This window comes from Arctopsyche grandis, chromosome 13 (genome assembly GCF_051622035.1).
Source record: "Arctopsyche grandis isolate Sample6627 chromosome 13, ASM5162203v2, whole genome shotgun sequence".
Classification (NCBI taxonomy): domain Eukaryota; kingdom Metazoa; phylum Arthropoda; class Insecta; order Trichoptera; family Hydropsychidae; genus Arctopsyche; species Arctopsyche grandis.
The window spans coordinates 6,474,307-6,494,582 of record NC_135367.1 but is presented as its reverse complement, the minus strand read 5'-3'; the positions used below and the strand labels follow the sequence as shown (position 1 = coordinate 6,494,582).

Here is a 20,276-nt window from a genome sequence, read left to right as displayed (position 1 = left end):
TAGATGGAATATATTCTAACTATTCAAGATATATTACGATGGGAAGATACACTTCAACTGTAACATCCATATAGAATGAAACTATGAATATTTTTCGTATTGCTGTTTTCGGCTTGAGCTGTACTCGTATAAATGACTCTTTTCTGTTTCGATGGCTATTAGTTATACATGACTTCAATTATATGCAAATGTATGTACGTATATTATAAGAAGACACTCTTAAGTAAAGTATAAATGATTACAATTAATTTATATGTACCCAAATTGGATGTCAAACCGGAAAATTCGCGCGGAAAGCTTGCGCATAGTCTAGCCGAGGTTCAACCATCGGAAAAGTTTGAAAAGCGTTCGCTTGGCGGCAACCGCCCAAGGAGAAAAATGAAAACTTTCTTTTTACTTGCACACACACTCGCATACAAACACACACTTGCCTTTCCGTGTAATGTAATTAGTGGTGGTCGGATAATTTCACAAGAGGTGTGTGGAGCGTCTCCGCAACATTGTCCGACCGTAATCATCAGTGCCGATTGTGCACCGGTGCCGTTAACTCACCATCGAATAATTCAAGTGTTCAGAATTTCAAAATTTACATAATAGAAAATAAGCGAGACCGATCGATAATAAACGGCTCTCAACGTGATTAATGTTAGACGTGTGAAAAGTTCGAAAAGCTCACGCCAACTGTGTCAACTGTGCAAATGACGACTCTAAACCATACATAGCGATGAGTAAAAGCAACAAATCATCATTAAATTAATTTGTTTTAATATTGTGTTGATTGTTTTAAGCCATACTCTAACTTTCGTGTAACTAGTATCTCGATAAGTGCCGTGTTATGTTCGATTGTGTACCATTATGAGTGAGTTCCGCGAGTTTGAGCACCTCGAGGTCTAAAGTCGAATGTCAAAAATGGTCGAATTTCAAACCGGCGAGCCCGAGAAAGATCCCGAGCAAGCCGTGTACGATACGAACGACCAAAAGAACATTTACAATGGCAACAACAATAACAATTACTCGCTGTACAGCCTGGGAACTCAACAGTATTGCAGCATATATAGGTACAAATCTGATTGTGGTCTGAGAAGTGGTGGCAATATCAAGAGTGATGATGCAACTGTGTATACCTACAAAGTCCGAGATTCGATAAAATGGGAGTACGCTTTGTTCGAGAGTTGAGGAAAATTCGTGGAAAATTTTCTCTAGGCGGAAGTGGCACTTTATCATATTCGATGTTTGGTTTTTGAGTTTGTTTGTGGTGTTAGTTCAAGTTTTGAATACTATGCGATATACGCGGTGACTGTTTTGTAACGATGGCACTTATTTTAAGCTAAAATCTTACATATAGTATTAATTAAAGTCTTTAAAATATTAAATAATCATTACAATTGTCCTATGTCCAACTTCTTTATGTTGAATGACACTATTTATCTTAGAGGTCAGAGTCTCAGATTCGAACAAAATCGAACAAAGCGAACAAATTGATTAGAGATTCCTTTTTTTAAAAAGAGTGGTCAAAGTTTGTAATAAGTAAGCCTTGCCAACTATGTAGTAATTTCTGAAAACCTTAATATTTTTAAAAACAAGCTACATACATAGATGTCTTTTTTAAACATAACCCTTTGAGTGCTAACGTCTTTTTTGTTGAAATCCCGCCACGCTGAAAATTTCGCCAACATTTCCAACTAGAATTATTTAGAAATCCAATAGATAGTAAGTGATAAAATTGTAGCCAATCTAAACAAACCCTAGATCACTACCCTGAATAACTACCGTCGAGGATTTCGAGTTTTGTAAAGGTGTGTTTAGACTCTCTAATATATCTTGCAACAATATAAAATATACAAAATAAGTCAGTTAATGAATGTATGTTTCCAAAACTAGTTCCATCTTCTTCATTGTTGTTAAAATGTAGTGCTTACAATCTAAATTCCAAGTCACAATCTAAAATACTCAGCAGTTAGGAATTTCCATCGGGTAATTCTGCTATAGTTACAAATTCCGGTGTAAGCGAGTCTTGTTTACATGCAAAATTTACAACGTCTAAATTTAAATAGGTTTTTGAGCTCTTTTTCCTATTATGCTTTAGATTAACATTAGAATAATATAATACTGTGATTACTAACCAAATTAAATTAAAATTGTAAAATAGAAAATGATCAGTAGATCAGTAGCTATTAAAATAGATATAAGATGTATTGTGAACATAATTTCGTAATAATAAAAAGCATTTAAAAATCAAATCAAACAACGTCTATCGGCGTTTTGCAGGCCCATGGACTTGTCAGCAAAATGCCAATCGGCGTTGGTCAGCATTCAAAGGGTTAAAGGGTTTTTATAATTCTTCATTTCTTTCTATATTTTAGTTTTCTTTTTAGTTATCATTTTATGTATGTATAATTATGTTAAATATTCTCTTTGTTTAATTTTGAGTGAAGTGAAGTAATCTTCCTAGTGACCTTATTGTAATCTCTTTCGATTCAGCTACATATATAAATTATTTATGGATTGAATTCGAATTGAAAGCAAATTTTGTAAATAAATAGTATTATATGAAAGTTGTGTGTCGGTCGCACATTATTTTTTTCGTGAAGTTTGAATCCATTGAATGGTTGAAGTGCAATTCTGGACACGCTATAGCGTAACGTTTTACTTCTGTGCAATTTATACTTTCTTACTACGAAATTTTGCGCAAGTGGGGCGTGACAAAATCATATACATAACACAGCTAATGGAATTTAATTCAAACTTGTAAAAGAAACCACAAAAAATTGCTAAACGTTCGCTTTTTGAAGACGCTATTGAATAATGAATGCCTTTCTTTCGTAGAAGTCAGTTAAACAATTAATCAAAAATTTTAATTTTCATTATATCTATGAGCTTGTATGTATTCAGTCGAAATTGTATGAATAATCGTAAAATTTTTGTTTGCAGTCAGAGGACAGTCCAAGAGACGAAAGGATGGGACGTCTTCAGAGATCCACCTATCAAGCAGGACAGTGGTTCTATGGCCAGTCAGAAATGCCTAGAATTCACTGTCAAAATTTGCAAAGTCCTAGCATACATATTGACCTTTATTATAGTCCTCGCCGGAGGTGTTATCGCCAAAGGAACATTATTATTCATGACCTCACAATTGAAGAAAGATAAACAGATACAATATTGCAACAAACAATTGGGTACGTAATATACTTGCATTTTTGTACGATTACATCTATTTTTATCTCGCTGCTTATTTATCCAATTATTAATAATTAATTATTAATTATTCCAATGACAGGAAGAGACAAGCAATTCATCGCTACTATTCCACCGCAAGAGAGGGTCGCATGGATGTGGTGTATATTTTTCGCGTTCCTTGTACCGGAAATCGGCGCTTTGATCCGTTCGATAAGGATATGCTTCTTCAAAAGTTGGAAAAAGCCTGCATTTTCTCACTTCTTACTCGTGTTCATAATTGAAACATTGCAAACGATAGGATTAGCCATTTTATTCTATGTGGTGCTTCCGGATTTGGACGTGGTGAAAGGAGCCATGTTGACGAACTGCATGTGTTTCTTTCCGGCTGTTTTAAGGTTGTTGTCTAGAAGTCAAAAGGAATCCAAAAGATTTGTAAAAATGATCGTTGACCTGGTTGCAATTGCTGCTCAAATTACCGGTTTTATCGTTTGGCCTTTGCTCGAAGGAAAGCCTTCGTTGTGGTTGATTCCTGTAGCTTCTGTTTTGATATCTTTGGGATGGTGGGAGAACTACGTATCCAAATTCAGTCCATGGGGTGAGCTTCGCAATCTGAAGTATCCCAAATAGACACATCTTAACATACTAACTAAATAAATTATTTAATTTTTAGGTTTCATGAAAATATTGAACCGAGTCAAGGAAGAATTGAACTATACAAGATACTTCATATACATTTTCGTATCGATCTGGAAGATGATAGCGTTCTTGTGTTCCATACTTCTCATTTTGCAAATTCAAGGAGAAGATGTCGGGGAATTCTTTACACTATTTGAAAGTGGTTTCGGTGAACACTCCATTGAAGTAGAAGAGGTAGCATTTTGTTCATTGAAACTTTATTTAGATTATTATATAATTTTTTGACAAACATATTGCTAATTTGTTTGCAGATCAGAACAGCGTCGGGAGGCTCCGTAGCACCTGATCTAGCCGATATTACAAAAACAGGAGATAAAGTAGAAGTGATAGCTCTTTACAACACTGCCGTATACGTGCTACTTATACAAATTTTGGCCGCATATCTATGCTACATTTTCGGAAAATTTGCTTGCAAAATATTGATCCAAGGTTTCAGCTACGCTTTTCCCGTCAATCTAACTATTCCAGTTACTATTTCGTTCTTGATCGCCGCTTGTGGTATCAGAAACGGAGATCCGTGCTACTTTCACGATACGATACCGGATTACTTGTTCTTTGAAAGCCCTGGAGGTAGGCTTCCTAAGTTAAACATCTAAATTGTTCAATATATAGAATTTCATTTAAAAAAAATTGATAATATATTTTAGTGTACAATTTGAACGCGTTCATATCTAAGGAGATGTCTTGGATGTGGCTGCTTTGGCTTCTGTCCCAAACATGGATCACTTTACACATTTGGACACCAAAATGTGAAAGATTGGCGTCTACCGAAAAACTGTTTGTCATTCCTATGTATAGCTCACTGCTTATAGATCAATCGTTGGGATTAAATAGACGATGTGATGATCAAACTGATGTAAAGACCGAGGTCAGTATACTTTATATATAAAGGACATTAAACATTAAAAGGAAGTGATTTTAATTCAATGTAATTTTGAAGGATTTGGCTGAAATAGAGAAGGAAAAGGGTGACGAATACTACGAAACGATATCAGTACAAACGGATGGTTCAAATTCAACTCCTAAAACCGTTAAATCATCAGATCACATCACCAGGTATATATCAGACTTAAATCTGTCATTATTATATTATTTTAACTTGAAAATTGTATTTCTTTTTCTTTGATAGAATATATGCATGCGCTACTATGTGGCACGAGACTAAAGAAGAAATGATAGAGTTCTTGAAGTCAATTTTCCGGCTTGATGAAGATCAGTGCGCAAGACGTATTGCACAAAAGTATTTGCGCGTTGTTGATCCAGATTATTATGAATTTGAAAGTGAGATCTTAATTATATTGAATCATCAATGCGTACTCGGCTTAATTGCTACACTTCGCATATTAGTTTTTATATATATATGTACTTTGATTAAAGTTGTTTTTTGTTATAGCTCACATCTTCCTTGACGACGGCTTTGAAGTGTCAGACCACAGCAAAGACGATTTCCAAGTAAACATGTTCGTAAAACGACTAGTTGGCACGATCGACGAAGCAGCTTCTGAAGTTCACCAAACGCATATAAGAATTAGACCTCCGAAAAAATTTCCAGCACCGTACGGTGGAAGGTTGGAATGGATACTGCCTGGAAAAACTAAGATGATCTGTCATTTGAAAGACAATTCCAAGATTAGACACAGAAAGAGATGGTCTCAAGTATGTCGAATTTTCATTGTAATATTGAACATACAATTTGAAAGAATATAGTCTATTGTTCTTGTGTAATCATTGCAGGTGATGTACATGTACTATCTGTTGGGTCATAGACTTATGGAACTCCCTATATCTGTTGATCGAAAAGAAGTGATGGCAGAAAATACATTCCTCTTGACTTTGGATGGTGATATTGATTTCCGACCTCATGCTGTGCAGCTTTTGATAGATTTGATGAAGAAAAATAAGAACTTGGGTGCAGCATGTGGACGTATTCATCCTATTGGTTCAGGTGCATATACATAAAAGTTTATATCATTATTTGCTTATAATATTGTTTGAAAATAATTTTATTTGATGTCAGGTCCTATGGTGTGGTATCAAATGTTCGAATACGCTATTGGCCATTGGCTGCAAAAGGCAACTGAACATATGATCGGCTGTGTATTGTGTAGTCCTGGATGCTTCTCCTTGTTCAGAGCTAAAGCTTTGATGGATGACAATGTCATGAGAAAGTATACTACAAAATCAGACGAAGCTAGACATTACGTGCAATACGATCAGGGTAAAATATAATTTAATTTTACATACATATATGTGTGTACATCTACGAAATAGCTTTATTCGATTTAAGAATGTTTGCATTTATAATTTAAAACAGGCGAAGATAGATGGCTGTGTACGTTGATTCTTCAAAGAGGCTATCGTGTAGAATATTCAGCCGCTTCCGATGCTTACACTCACTGTCCTGAAGGTTTCAATGAATTCTACAATCAGAGAAGAAGATGGGTACCCTCAACTATGGCTAATATTTTCGATCTGCTCATGGATTATAAAAGGACGGTCAAGATTAACGACAACATTTCAATGCCCTACATTTCATACTTGGTATATATTTTTTCAACTTATTTTTTTAAATTAAAATTTCAATGAAATCAATACAAAATCTAATAAAAATGTCAATGTTATTCAGATTATGTTGATGGGTGGTACTGTCCTTGGACCTGGAACTATATTCCTTATGTTGGTGGGTGCCTTCGTAGCCGCTTTTAAAATCGACAATTGGACTTCATTTTACTACAATATTATCCCCATTATACTCTTCATGGTTATTTGTTTCACATGTAAATCAAGTATACAGGTATGTTATCAATTTCACATATTAAATAATGCATATATATTATATGAAAACTATATTTACACTATTGTGTAAAGATTGTGCATCGTTTTGTTTTGTTATTATATTTGTGTTGTCATTGTTTTGTTTTGTTAAATGTGTTCGTATTGTGTCTTTGTAGCTTTTTGTGGCTCAAATATTATCGACAGGATATGCTATGATCATGATGGCTGTAATCGTTGGTACGGCTCTCCAGTTAGGCGAGGACGGTATAGGTTCTCCGTCAGCTATTTTCCTTATAGCGTTAACGGGGTCGTTTCTTATAGCAGCATGTCTCCATCCTCAAGAGTTTTGGTGTATCGTGCCTGGTATTATATATCTCCTGTCCATACCTTCTATGTACCTTCTGTTGATCCTTTATTCCATTATAAACCTCAACAATGTAACATGGGGTACTCGAGAAGTGCCTGTGAAGAAAACGAAAAGGGTTTGTATTTTATTTTCACTTTGCGTTGGTTTTGGTTCTTCTCGTTGTATGTGTATTAAATGTCATAGTTTTCATACTAATATATAAAATTACTAATTCATTGATTTCAAGTACTGCATGCAAATTTAATCTCATTTTACTTTTCTTTTATCCTCACAGCTATTCTTTGCCCGATTAATATCTGCTATATATGGTTTAATTATGATGGCCGTATTGATTGGTTTGTTACTTCAGATTATGGAAGATGGTTGGCTAGCACCCTCCAGTTTGTTCCTTTTTATAATCATACTAGAAATGTTTATAGCTGCTTTAATACATCCTCAAGAATTATACTGTTTACCTGCTATAGTAATCTATTATATAACAATTCCTAGCATGTACCTTCTTTTGATCATATATTCCTTGTTTAATTTGAACGACATCACTTGGGGTACTAGGGTCGTCAAGGAAAAACAAACACCTCAGGTATAAATTAACCAATGTTTTAATAATAGTAATACTAACAGCATGCATTGTATAATAATTTTAACAATAATCTTTTTCGCAATACATAAATTATAAAATAATATCGGTTATGATAAAAACTAAAAATTATAGCAAATTGAAGAAGAAGCGAAAGCAGTTGAAGAAGCTAAAAATCAATCGAAAAATAAAACCCTTCTTAGTTTCCTCGGTGGACAAAACAGTGATGAAAAGGGTTCATTTGAATTTTCCTTTGCGGGACTTTTCAAATGTATGTTTTGCACATATCCAGAAGGAGGTGAGGAACGAGCTCAGCTTATGTACATCACTGATAGCTTGGATCAAATGAAGAAGAAAATGGATGTTTTCGAACGGTTATTGGTTATTTTGTGTCTTTGGAATAAAAAAAAAATGTGACAAAACTGATAATAAATTGTATATTTTAGAGTAATTGAACCATCAGCACCATCATCTAATAGGCGTCGATCAACTCTAGGAGGTGCTGGATTACATCAACTTGGAGCGGTGTCAGAAGATGGTGAAGATAATGATGACGAATCAAATAGTGAAACGCTATCTACTATGCCAAAGGTATCTCTATTTTTCTTTATTCCTGTCCATTTTAATGTCGAGCATTGATACTTACTTGTAAAGCATCAAATTTTTAGGAGGAAAGAGATAATATGTGTAATCCTTATTGGATTGATGATCCTGATCTCGGAAAAGGTGAAACTGATTATCTTTTAGATGCTGAAATCCAATTTTGGACTGACCTTTTGGCACAGTATTTGTATCCTATTGATGAAAACAAGGAGGAAAAGGTTTGATTGATTTATTATGCTTATCCCCAGTTTAAAATGAAATTTTCTTAAGAAAGTAATACAAAGGATCAAAAAATAATGATTATTTCAAAAATTAACTGGCGATAGTTTTTTTTTCTAAAATAAATTCTGTAATTTTAATTCCAAAAAATCACCTTTTATTTGAATAGTAACCATGTAAAAGGGAATATTGAAATTTTCATTATATGTTGATTTACCTTTGTTTGTACTATGATATTTGCATACTTACTCATACAAGTAGATGAAATATGTAGAAATCAAAAAATAACATCCCGCGCTGTCATCATGTCCAGAGCTTCTTCATTCCATGTTTAAAATCATTTTTTTATATACTTTATTAAAAAGAAAATGCCACATGATTTTAGCTACGTATCGCCCAAGATTTGAAAGACTTACGTGATCGATCGGTATTCGGCTTTTTTATGCTGAATGCTTTGTTTGTCCTTATCGTGTTCCTACTTCAGTTAAATAAGGATCTTCTTCACATCAAATGGCCCTTTGGAATTAAAACTAATATTACATATGATGAAAGCTCGCAAGAGGTAATTAACCAACTGTTTTCCAGAGTCAGATTTCAAGAAAGATAAGGGAAGTGTATGGTGTACAAGTATTATAAATTGAATAATAAGTAATAGTTTGATGATGAGACCACATGCCCTATCGTTTTTGGAAACTGACTCGACCTTCTATTATTTGTAATTAATGTGTTTTGTGCCCGTCTTACAGGCTCGCGTTGCATCAGAATTGATGGAGTTGCGAAACAAATCTGTGTTCGCCTTCTTCATGTTCAATGCATTGTTTGTTTTGATTGTATTTTTGCTTCAACTGAATAAAGACCAACTTCACATAGATTGGCCACTCGGAATTAAAACGAATATCACATACACCGAGGAAACCGGAGAGGTATAGCGGGTGGCAGCTGGCTATGAATAATGACTGTGCTGCCCTCTTCTTACCTAACGTTACCTTTTAACTTGAATGAGTCTATCATGACAAGACTTGCATCCTTCTGGCACAGTTGCATGAAAGTGCAAAGTGTTTTATTTATATATATATATATATTTTTTTTAACAAATTGGGACTCTGGTTTCTGTTTTATTTGTGCATCTTGACTAATGGGACATCGGTAACAAAAATCAAATCCCAGCTCGTTCCGACCATTTCACTTATCATTTTACCTCTCCACATTCCCTTGTCATAATCATTTATATATTTAATTGGAATACATGTAAAGATTTTGCAAAAACATTCATTTCTATTTATAAAAATTTTATCATCAATTTTTTGAGTATGAAATATATACACAACTCTTCTAAATCAAACAAAATAAAGTAAAAAGTATCGCGAATTATAATTTTCTATTTTCTCCTTCTTCACTTTTCATTATTTTCATCTTCATTTCATTCACTATCATTCATTTCACCCTATTTGATGACAAAATAATAAAGAAATTTATAAAAATTACACCGAAAAAAAGAAACTGAAACGAAAAATAAAAGTCAAAAGAAATTTCAAGTGCCAAATAGTGATATATTGGATGAAAAAAATTACTGGATGTAATAAATTATTGATGAAATCAATACAATACTTATGAAAGTTGAAATATTTATGAAAGTTGTGGAAATAACCAAATATGGATTATCTTTAGCAAAAACTGATAATCTCCCGGATTACCTCGTGTCCATACCAGCGGCGAATTATGTATATCCAGAGTGGATGGGGCTAGGGAAGATCAAAATAAAAATCTCAACGCAATTTATGTATATCAAATCACACAGAAGTAAAAGATAATCTTAAATAATCTGGTTCTGGGTAAACTCTCAGTTTACTCATTAATAATAATACGCCACTGGTAAAAACCTATCTTGACATGTGAAATAATTTTCGATTTTACCTATCTAATCCTTGATGTGGTGGTCACCAAAACTTATATATTACACTTTTTTGTTGACATTTTTTTTTTGTTTTTTTTTTAACTTACTTTTTTTTGTTTGTGAATGTTTCAATCAAAATTTTGTTTTTTATTTTTTTTTTGTTGATGGTGATGGAATAATTTTGATGTTCAGAATCCATTTTGTGTCGTCCATCTAAATTGCAAATACGACGCATCCCCTAAATTGATTTTTATTTTCATATATACGATTTTTTTAAATTTAATTAAATATACAAATAAAATGTATATTATGTGGGAAAAAATTAAGGGGACGCACCGATTTACTTTATATTTTTATATTTGTGTATAATACACAGTGCACTGTTAATACTAATGTAAATTTATTTGTTTCTTCAAGAATATTTTGCATCTGTGATTTATTAGAAGTTGATTAAATTATTTTATATTTTTCTCTGTTGCTAAATATTGTAAATTTGTAGATACAATTTCAATTTATTCTATAATACGTATAATGATATTGATGTTTCATTTTTATTTTCTCAATCGAATTTTAATTCTTTTAAATTCTTTGGATATAATTTAATTAAAAGTAAAATCTTATTTAATTTCTTCATTTGAAACTCTATATTTAAGTATAAATCTTAAGTTTAATCACACTATTTTCTAAAAATTCACTATTTAAGTACATATTTTAGTTTTATCGGAAACATTCAAATGATTTCAATGTCTAAACAACTTTTATTATTTTCAGGTGCATATTTCAAAAGAATATCTGCAGTTGGAGCCTATCGGTTTGGTATTTGTAGTGTTCTTCGCTCTCATTCTCGTCATTCAATTCACTGCTATGTTGTTCCATCGATTTGGAACACTGTCTCATATTTTGGCATCCACTGAACTCAATTGGTATTGCTCTAAAAAGGTAATTTTTACTAAAAATGTTTATGAAAGCAATTTTTATGAACATATTTGATGTATTAAAAACAATGTATTTAATTTCAGGCTGAAGACTTGTCCCAAGATGCTATATTGGACAAGAATGCTGTTGCTATTGTGAAAGATTGGCAAAAACTGCATGGTATCGATGATGATTATGAAAATGATTCCGGATCTGGTCCTGACAGAGTAGGTAGAAGACAAACTGTTCACAATTTAGAAAAGGCCAGACAGAAAAAGAGGCAGATCGGAACATTAGATGTCGCATTCAAGAAGAGATTCTTCAGTTCAAACGCCAACGGTGGACCAGGTAATAAAATTGCTTTATGTTGTCCACCAAATTATGTAATTTAAACATGTATCTATATAAAATACATATGTTGTTTTGATAGGAACACCTATATTGAACCGCAAGCTTACAATGAGACGAGAAACCATCAAAGCTCTTGAAACCAGAAGGAATTCTCTGATGGCTGAAAAACGAAAATCACATATGCAAACTCTCGGTGCTAGCAATGAATATGGAATATCTGGAGTAAATGATTGAAATATTATTTAATTTATATATTTTTATTTAACAATTTAATTATTTAATTCGTGCATTTCAATTCTAACAAAATCTTCCGAATTAATTCCAGATTAACAATAATGGTGGTATTCCCGTGAGAAATACGCGTATTTCAAATGCCGGCATTTCAGTTAAAGATGTCTTCCAAGATCCTAACGGACAAGTCGGTAGAGGTTATGAGCCAGCTTTAGGTGATGACGATTCAGGCTCTCTAAGACTTCAGCCACGACCAAGTCAAGTTACATTCCAACCGAGATACTAATAACATTGTAAAAACATACATTCGTTTTGGCTAAATGTAACAGTATTTTATAAGACTATAAAAATACTCCACTATTTATAATAAATTTAGGAATAAATCAAAGAAAACAATGAATGCGACTCAAAATTGAAGAAATTATTTATTTGTACAATGTGATTGTGTTTTATGATATGAGTAACAACACATAATTAATTTTCAATCGGCAAATCGACAACATAGATTTTCATATTGAAATTGCCCAAGTGTTTTATTTTATTTTACTTTTTCACAAATGAAAAAAAAACTATTATCAAGAGCGTTTGCGTGTGCGTGTGTGTGTATACTGATGGTTTGGAAGGAAACTTAGATTTATATACTGCCAATGTGAACTATTCGCATAATGTGTGATACAATATTGAGTCAAATATTTGTATGACTCCATATTTGAAATTATTTTTAATACTTTTGTATAATACTTATATGTAGAACAAATATAATGTAAAATTAAATGAACTTGCATTTTTACTATCAAACATACTACATGTATTAAGTAATTATTTGAAAATGTTGTGGGGTGCAGTCAACCTTGATGAAGCACAACTCCAATTTTGAAATACAGACAACAGCGCTGCATATACATCCAGCAGATGTGTCCGATAACTCTCCTGAATAGTTCAGAAAGTACATATTTACATTTGGTATTTTTCTGTGGCTGCATATCCACACGACGTATAATATAGCACTGAATACATACTATTGTTACGTATACTAAAAAGAGCCGCCGAGTAGTTGCAATCGGATTAGGCCGAGTAGCATCCCAGAGACTGTGTGACCGTTATAATTGGTTTCAAGGATTATATCTAGACTCTAAGTGGATGTAGGCTAAACAATGGCCGCTATTTGGTCCCTTCGCAGAAGTGACCGATACCGTGGGACTGGGTGTCGTGGGAATACATATCCGGGTACATGCCTAAACAATAGGGAAATAACCGGATGCCCTGAGAGACCTGCCCCTTATAAGGCGGTACTTAGGCGATATCAAGACATTCTGAACGGAGCGCTGCCAGTGCGTGTATCTCCTTAATCACCAATAAATGCTGTGACACGACTTTGGCCTTTTACTTGGATCCTCCACCCACCCCTACGCAACACTATTTTTGTTTGCATTCCGACAAGGAGCTACTACAGCCCTATGATTTATCTCAGCTGGTGTTTCTTCTCGAGAATTATTTCTCGAGAATGCCGTTGCATAAGAAATAGAGGATTTGTGTCTAATGTTTGAAAATATCCATACTTCTTGAAAGGTTTTAAAAGGGGTTTGTATGTAGATTTTGAAAATTTGTTTACAATTATCTAACACTCGCATCTTTGCTTACGTAATAAAAGAACCACTCAGATAAGAAGTAAGTTTGTGCCAGATGTTTGAAAATATGCATACTTTCTTGTTAGCCGAAAGGATTCAAATGGCAAATAATTCCTTCTGGCCTTTTACTTCCTTTGGAGATCTACTACTTGATATCCATGATATCAGTGGACTGTTGTAACTCAGTTTTTATTTTTTCTTATTCTTCTACTTAGATTGGTTCGTCACTCGGGACAAAAGTTCGCGAATCTTTTGTCGGGAGCGCATGTTCAGCAATATTCGAAATTCGGGTAATTCATCGCTGTATGGAATTTATAGTATAAATTTAGTGACTTTACTTTAAATTTATATATTTTTGTAGGAATATAGCACAACTTGTGCTATTCCGAATCAAAGCCAGTGAGCTCATATATTTCACAACAATACATGTCTTACGATGGCATCATCATCGCTCCTGTACAAAAATGCAGAATTAATCTCGCCTGGATTTATCTTCGCTACTATAAGGGCAACGACCCATTCTACTATTCCAGAAGAAAGATTTCAACTTAATCGTTATACCCACGAACGGGGTGACCGTCACCGCACCGAATGTTAAAAAGTAGAAAATGTTCGTTTACCATGAATACATATGAAAAACGGTTAGTATATATATCAGTGGCATGCGGTAAAAGTCTCTCTCCCCCCGTCGTACATCCTCACTTAATTTGCGCGAGCAGGATACAACAGGAGCAAGATGAACAGGCTTTTCCTCCCGTATCCTGCGCGCGCACATTAAATGAGGCTTTATGACAAAAAGAGAGATAATTTCACCGCATGCCACTCATATATACTATATATACATAGTATCGTTTACCATGGAACCTTTTTTTTATCTTTCGACTTAAGATCTTTCGATTTTCGATCTTTGCCTTCCGGTATTTGCTTTTTAGGGCTTTTTACTTTTGGTCCCGTGAGGTAGACCCATAAAGGTCTGTTCATACTTAACAGCACTGCACGGCTTCAGCACTGCACGACTCCGTTTCAAATATGTCATTTTATTACATTTCTATTCATATCTACCTACACGTCGCGGTCACGTCACGTTTACAGCAATTTGTCCGAGTCCAAGGCAAAATCGGCTTACTTATACATTAGAGGCCATGACGATACGGCGCAATATTGCTTACGTTGTATTGTTGAGTACTTGCAATATGAATGCATACACGTGCATTCAAAACCATGTCGAAAGATTGAACAGCTGTCAACTGTCACTATCGATAATTGGTCCAAAACAGCAAAGCGGCAGACTCATGGCACGTAATTCGCGTGTATATTTCCACGATGGCCAAAAAAACGGATAAGATACGTTGACGGATGTTGCTGTAAGGTATGAACAGGAAATGTCGGATACTGCTGTAAGCCTGCCGTGGCGTAAACGTGACGGTTGGTATGAATATACCCATACAAAATGTACCAAAGAATACTTTTCGTACGGCCGGATACCTGCTGAAGTCGGTACGTGCTGACTAGGTATGAACAGATCTTAAAACGACGTACCAGCTCCAGACGCAAGAGTTCCTCGAGTTCAGCCAGCTCACTTTTCCGAAACTGAGCAATTAGCTTCTTCGTACACGCAATTACTCTTGTATCAACTGAACATAAATAAAAGATCCTCTTCAAAAGCCAACTGAGTTTCCATAGTCCGGGTTACGGTCACAACGTAACCTCCCGTCCTATATTTCTATAAGATAGTAGTAAATAGAAGAACGAGCAAAGGTACAAACGGTGAGTACATGTTTTAGTTTTTGAAATTCAAATAGTTTTTCCCTTTTTAAAACAAATCTGGGTTTGAACAATTTCTTAGCTATGGCTGTTATTTGATGGATACGTAGTATTTTTTAGAGTGAAACAATCTGAATAATAGAATTTTGATTTGGATGTTCGTGTATCGAGTGTATGGTCAGCATGCGATGCGTACTTATTTAAGTTGGCAGCCTGCTCATTTGACGTTTGTCGGTATCTCGTTGTTGTCGATCTCTCGTCCTTAATGTTCAACAATTCGCAAAGTGAAATGGTGACCAACAGCTTCTCTAAATTAGCGTCTGACCTTGAAAAACAGGAACTAGAGGTTTGTATTTGATTAATATTGATTCTAGAACAATCGTTTGTCACATAACCTCTCTTATATCACACAACTTGACATTGTTCTCTAGAGCTGCGTTAACCTTGAAATGACAATTGCATTTTATAGTCTAATTATATATTTACCATAATTTCACACAATTGATGTAAATTTGATTTTACTTTCAGGCGCCGAAAGGTTCATCGGCACAAGTGTATTCTCAATTACTTGCAATCTATCTCTATCAAAATGACTTGTAAGCAATATGATTTTATGTTTTTTTACCCATTTCTTATCAAGAATTCAACACTTTTATAATAATTTTAGATGTAATGCCAAATATTTATGGAAACGAATACCTCAAAGCGTCGAAAACGCTAATCCAGAACTATTCGCAATTTGGTCGGTCGGCCAGAAGATGTGGAAGAGAGATCTGCCCGGAACATATCAGTCGTTAGCTGCATACTCATGGAGTGAACCCGTTGCCAAAATTATGACTTCTTTGGAAGGTATGAGTGTGACTATGCATATTTTTATTCACTTCCTTATTTTATTGAGAGCTTTTATTTATTGATTTTTATTCTACCCGCAGAAAAAGTAAGAGAGAGAGCCATTACATTAATTTCCCAAGCGTATAGTTCCTTATCAGTAGAGACGATGATGTCGATGACTGGTCTGTCGAATGAAAAAGCTGTTCAAGTTTGCCAGAACCGCGGCTGGGACGTTCAAGATGCTGGAAAAATGATCATACCACAAAAACCACCACCGCCGGTGACGCCTCAGACGTCTAGTGAAGATCAATTGTACAAACTGACCGAATTCGTTTCGTTTTTAGAGATTTGATTCTTCTCGTTTATTGTTTCTTGCATCGATTCATCTTCAATTCGTTCATTTATAATTTGATTTTAATGTTCCAACTTTGAAAGTGATTTATTTAATATTACATTATGATTTTAAATTTCTTCCATACATTATTTATTTTCTTAATGCGATTGATTAGCTACATGAGTGTAATATTATAAAAATACATTTTTCTTTATGATATTTTTTTAAACAATTTGTAATGCTGTAAATTAAATTCAAAAGTGAAACATAACCACATTTGATTCTCACAGAAAATGTCTTATAACTGTATATTATAATAAGTTCTACTTTATTTGTATGCAAAGAGAAATGTTTTTGTTATAAAATACATTTTCATCTTTAATAAATTTTTAACATGCATTCATTTTCTTTTTCTTTTTTGAGACTTAATTTCACAAAGCACTGATTATTGTTATTCTATAGAAATATGAAATATATTCTTGAATTTGTTTTACGATAAAAATAAATAAAAAAATTCACCAGTTCAGCCGAATTACCAGTAATTAGAAATAAAACAAAATTTCTTTATAAAAATACAATACTTAACAATCTAAAAATAAAAATGATCGACCTCAATATATAACACACATAGTTTGTTTAGATTACTGATAACCTATTTTCAAGATTTTTCACCATTGATACTGGCAAATGGAAAGTGATGTTTTTGTATGAAATATGACTGTTTATTTATTCCATGGCTTGAATGCACCACGCGATTCATCCATGGATTTCCAATTTATCAAATTGATTTTGCAATATTGAGAATAGAAAGGTCGATGCTCGGCTTTTTGTTCCATCGAAAATTCTAATATGGGACAAATTAACAATTGTGTTATAACTATTACTGTAACTTTATATTTACACATATTGTAAACAGCTCATTACTTTACATGTTTTAGACACAAAGTCAAAAGGTGCCTTTAGTTATATTTACATATGTATATTTGTACCTGAGAAGTTAATGGTCTAATTTTACAAAACAACCTAAGACCTAACATTTATGTCATATTTTTTTGCAAGTATTTAACCTCAAATGTAATTACATTAAAACTATGTATTATATTTATTTAACGGGAAAAATATCTTACATCTATGTATGTATGTATGTACAAACATAGATTGTATAGTTTATCTCCAAATGAAATGCACATATCACAGTATGTACTCATAATAGCAACATTTTGAAACGAAATTATGCATTTACATTTACAGTCAGGGTTGCCAGATTTCCAAAATCACAGATCAGGATATTCACTATTTCGAACGATCAAAATAAAAAAAACGAGTTTAAGAATTAATGAAGAAATTAAGAAAAAAATATTTTTAATTAAATTATAATGTTTATAAATAAGTACATATGTATGTAGAAGAGAACATATACAAAATAGTCATTTAATCCACAGGAATCATAGTTAATAAAATGTATTGGATACAATTACAGGAATTATATTTTGTTTTAAATGCAAAAAATTATGCAATCATAACAACAGTTTTATTAAAAGTGTTTTTCCTAGCTTTTAACTTGTTTCAAAATATGTTCACCAGCTTTGCCTGATAAAAAGTCATTACAATTGCATTAATTCAGCTTCTACAGTTTTTAATAATAATCTCCATTCTCCAGGTTGCACTCATTAGACTAAATATTCTTTTGCAAATTACAATGGAATGTAGAATTGAAAGGATGTGGACCACAATATTATCCAAATTATTGCAAGCGGAATGATCTTTAAAAATTACTATCCATTTCTCATACATTATTTTTTTCTCGTTAAGATTTGTTTAATAAACAGACATCTTCATATAGAAGGTCAACATTTCAAATAATCTAATATATAATTTCGAAAGAATTTGTAAGCATGTTTTTTTATTTGGTTCGTAGAATCCGTGACGTTCAATTTAATATAAAAAAAATGAATATTCAAATAGATTTTTATACGGAATAAAACTATTCAAATTAATTTAATAAAATGTTACAAATACCGAGCGAAGACGAGTAAAAACACTAGTATTAAATAATTTTGTTAATTTTCATGTTTGGTTTAAGGACAAGACTTTAATGAATTGAAATTTGTTACTTTTGAAGTGAAACTATTTCTATTTTCGTACATTTTTGTACATGTACAGATTTTGTGAAGTCGGGATTTTCAGAGGCAATCCGGGACTCGGGATTTGTCTGCTGAACTCGGGACAGTCCCACTCAAATAGGAACGTCTGGCAACCCTGTGTACATTATAACTCATTTTTTTCTTTGTAAATTTGGACAAAACTAACCTCTCCGGTATAAATATATTTAATCACTTCCTATTTGTTATTCACCATTAGACAAAGGTTTCTTAGAATCTTTCTCTACGTATATATATATAAATATTAGTATATAATAATTTGATCTTTTTGTACTTATTTCATTCTAAATCTTAAACAATAATTTACTTTATGAATTTTATATATTGTAAATTTTATAAATAATAATACATATGTAGGTGTGTAAAGTGTGTTATTTCATTCGACCAATTCACATTACATAAGCGACGATTCATTCAGTAATTAATCGTCTAATCGAGGTACGGTAATTACGTCAAAGCTAATAAACGTTTCACTCGCTTCTTGTGCACAATTAACACCGGTCTTTGTGCACTCGACAACATCAGATAAATGCAAAGGGCAATGGCATCTTGATGCACGCACACTCGGCCATCATCAAACGCATTTTCACAAGCATAGTTTGCGTTCTGCCGTCTTAATGACTCTATCGACGGTGTAGGCTTCCGACCGGGCGTACTGACAACACACTCGGAAACGGAATGGGTGTTGGGCCGTCTGCAAAAATGGGCATAGTATAATGTAATGCGGAATGCGCCATGTCTCATGCGATTTATAAGCCACGTTCAGGGGCCAAAGGCCACGCTCCCAGGTGAGGAAACGCCGTTGAAACGGTGCCAGAATGAAGTGCCCCGCACTATCACTTCATATATATCTTTATGTTCGTTTCGAAATTGTACGGTTACTAGGGCCGATCCATAAGTCATGTCGCTTTTAAAGTATCGAATGAGGGACGGCCTTAATCCCGCACTGACACTCGGAATCGCTCCGCTGACAATTTTCGCAGCAACCATTGTAATAGGTGGGTTCGATCACGTTTTCGCAGTGTCTTCTGCTATGTTTGAATTGGGATTTGAAAGCTAACGCAATAGGTGATTTCAAATATGTTCAATTGAGGTAATTACATACATCTTATACATTCATATATACTATGATTATATATGTAGTAAGACTTTCCATCAATTTTCTGAAGTCTTCTAGTCTATATATGTATGTATGTCTCTCGAATAGGCTGCTAAACCACTGAACCGATTACGATGGAACTTTCAGGATTTGTTGTATGCATGTCCGGGAAGATTACTGTAAAAAAAACGGACATGGAAACGGGAATGAGTGTCATTGCAACGCAATAATTTCAAATGTGTTCGCTACCTGCGTTTTTCCGACAAATGGGAACGGGAATGAGAACGGGAACGGGAATTGCATGCGTTATTATGGCATTTCAACGCATGCCGGGGTTCAGCTAGTAAGAATTAAAAAAATTCGGATCTGAATTCTTATATTTGAGGAATATAAGAAGGCTACAAAACAAAATTCTATAATTCAAAATACATACACGTTCACACATACCGGCTATGAGAGTGTTTTCGATATAAATTGAGCACATACGTAGGGAAACGTACTCAAGACAAAAGTTCTACTTCCGGTTGTCAGATTTTGTTAAATTTTTTTTTATAACTTAAAATCACTACAAATATTATGCACATTAAATATTAAAAAGATCAAAATAATTTAAAAGGTCTAAATAAAATAATGAAATATTGTTTTAAAAAAAA

The 20,276-nt window shown here is 33.5% G+C and overlaps 3 protein-coding genes across 7 annotated transcripts in view; all 3 read left to right on the top strand.

Annotated features, from left to right (window-relative positions):
• Positions 1-12,608, top strand: part of kkv (hyaluronan synthase-like protein kkv) — a 55,457-nt gene extending 42,849 nt beyond the window's left edge. For 3 of the 5 annotated variants that reach the window (XM_077444908.1, XM_077444906.1, XM_077444905.1), the window contains exons 3-23: positions 2,932-3,176; positions 3,278-3,772; positions 3,848-4,047; positions 4,125-4,443; positions 4,521-4,741; positions 4,814-4,929; positions 5,003-5,154; positions 5,267-5,529; positions 5,608-5,818; positions 5,891-6,091; positions 6,188-6,414; positions 6,500-6,667; positions 7,290-7,595; positions 7,728-7,966; positions 8,039-8,183; positions 8,261-8,413; positions 8,800-8,976; positions 11,080-11,247; positions 11,328-11,571; positions 11,654-11,796; positions 11,900-12,608. In XM_077444908.1, the coding sequence (XP_077301034.1) occupies positions 2,932-3,176; positions 3,278-3,772; positions 3,848-4,047; positions 4,125-4,443; positions 4,521-4,741; positions 4,814-4,929; positions 5,003-5,154; positions 5,267-5,529; positions 5,608-5,818; positions 5,891-6,091; positions 6,188-6,414; positions 6,500-6,667; positions 7,290-7,595; positions 7,728-7,966; positions 8,039-8,183; positions 8,261-8,413; positions 8,800-8,976; positions 11,080-11,247; positions 11,328-11,571; positions 11,654-11,796; positions 11,900-12,091 (4,585 nt within the window). In that variant the 3' untranslated portion in view covers positions 12,092-12,608. Of the gene's footprint in view, positions 1-2,931; positions 3,177-3,277; positions 3,773-3,847; positions 4,048-4,124; positions 4,444-4,520; positions 4,742-4,813; positions 4,930-5,002; positions 5,155-5,266; positions 5,530-5,607; positions 5,819-5,890; positions 6,092-6,187; positions 6,415-6,499; positions 6,668-6,824; positions 7,131-7,289; positions 7,596-7,727; positions 7,967-8,038; positions 8,184-8,260; positions 8,414-8,799; positions 8,977-9,160; positions 9,338-11,079; positions 11,248-11,327; positions 11,572-11,653; positions 11,797-11,899 lie in introns of all 5 variants that reach the window. The other 2 variants (XM_077444909.1, XM_077444907.1) reach the window with 2 other exon arrangements.
• Positions 1-20,276, top strand: part of LOC143921341 (uncharacterized) — a 658,293-nt gene that overhangs the window by 50,600 nt on the left and 587,417 nt on the right. The gene's annotated exons all lie outside the window — the stretch shown is intronic.
• CSN8 (COP9 signalosome subunit 8) lies at positions 15,306-17,670 on the top strand. The gene is made up of 4 exons (XM_077443586.1): positions 15,306-15,543; positions 15,726-15,793; positions 15,865-16,046; positions 16,130-17,670. The coding sequence occupies exons 1-4, from the start codon at positions 15,463-15,465 to the stop codon at positions 16,378-16,380; spliced, it is 582 nt and encodes a 193-aa protein (XP_077299712.1). The 5' UTR covers positions 15,306-15,462; the 3' UTR covers positions 16,381-17,670.

Excerpts from the sequence above, each read along its gene's own strand:
- CSN8 (XM_077443586.1), top strand. The coding sequence starts at position 15,463 with ATGTTCAACAATTCGCAAAGTGAAATGGTGACCAACAGCTTCTCTAAA. Across the intron at positions 15,544-15,725 it reads TTGAAAAACAGGAACTAGAG|GCGCCGAAAGGTTCATCGGC; the intron begins GTTTGTATTTGA and ends TTTTACTTTCAG. Across the intron at positions 15,794-15,864 it reads TATCTCTATCAAAATGACTT|ATGTAATGCCAAATATTTAT; the intron begins GTAAGCAATATG and ends TAATAATTTTAG.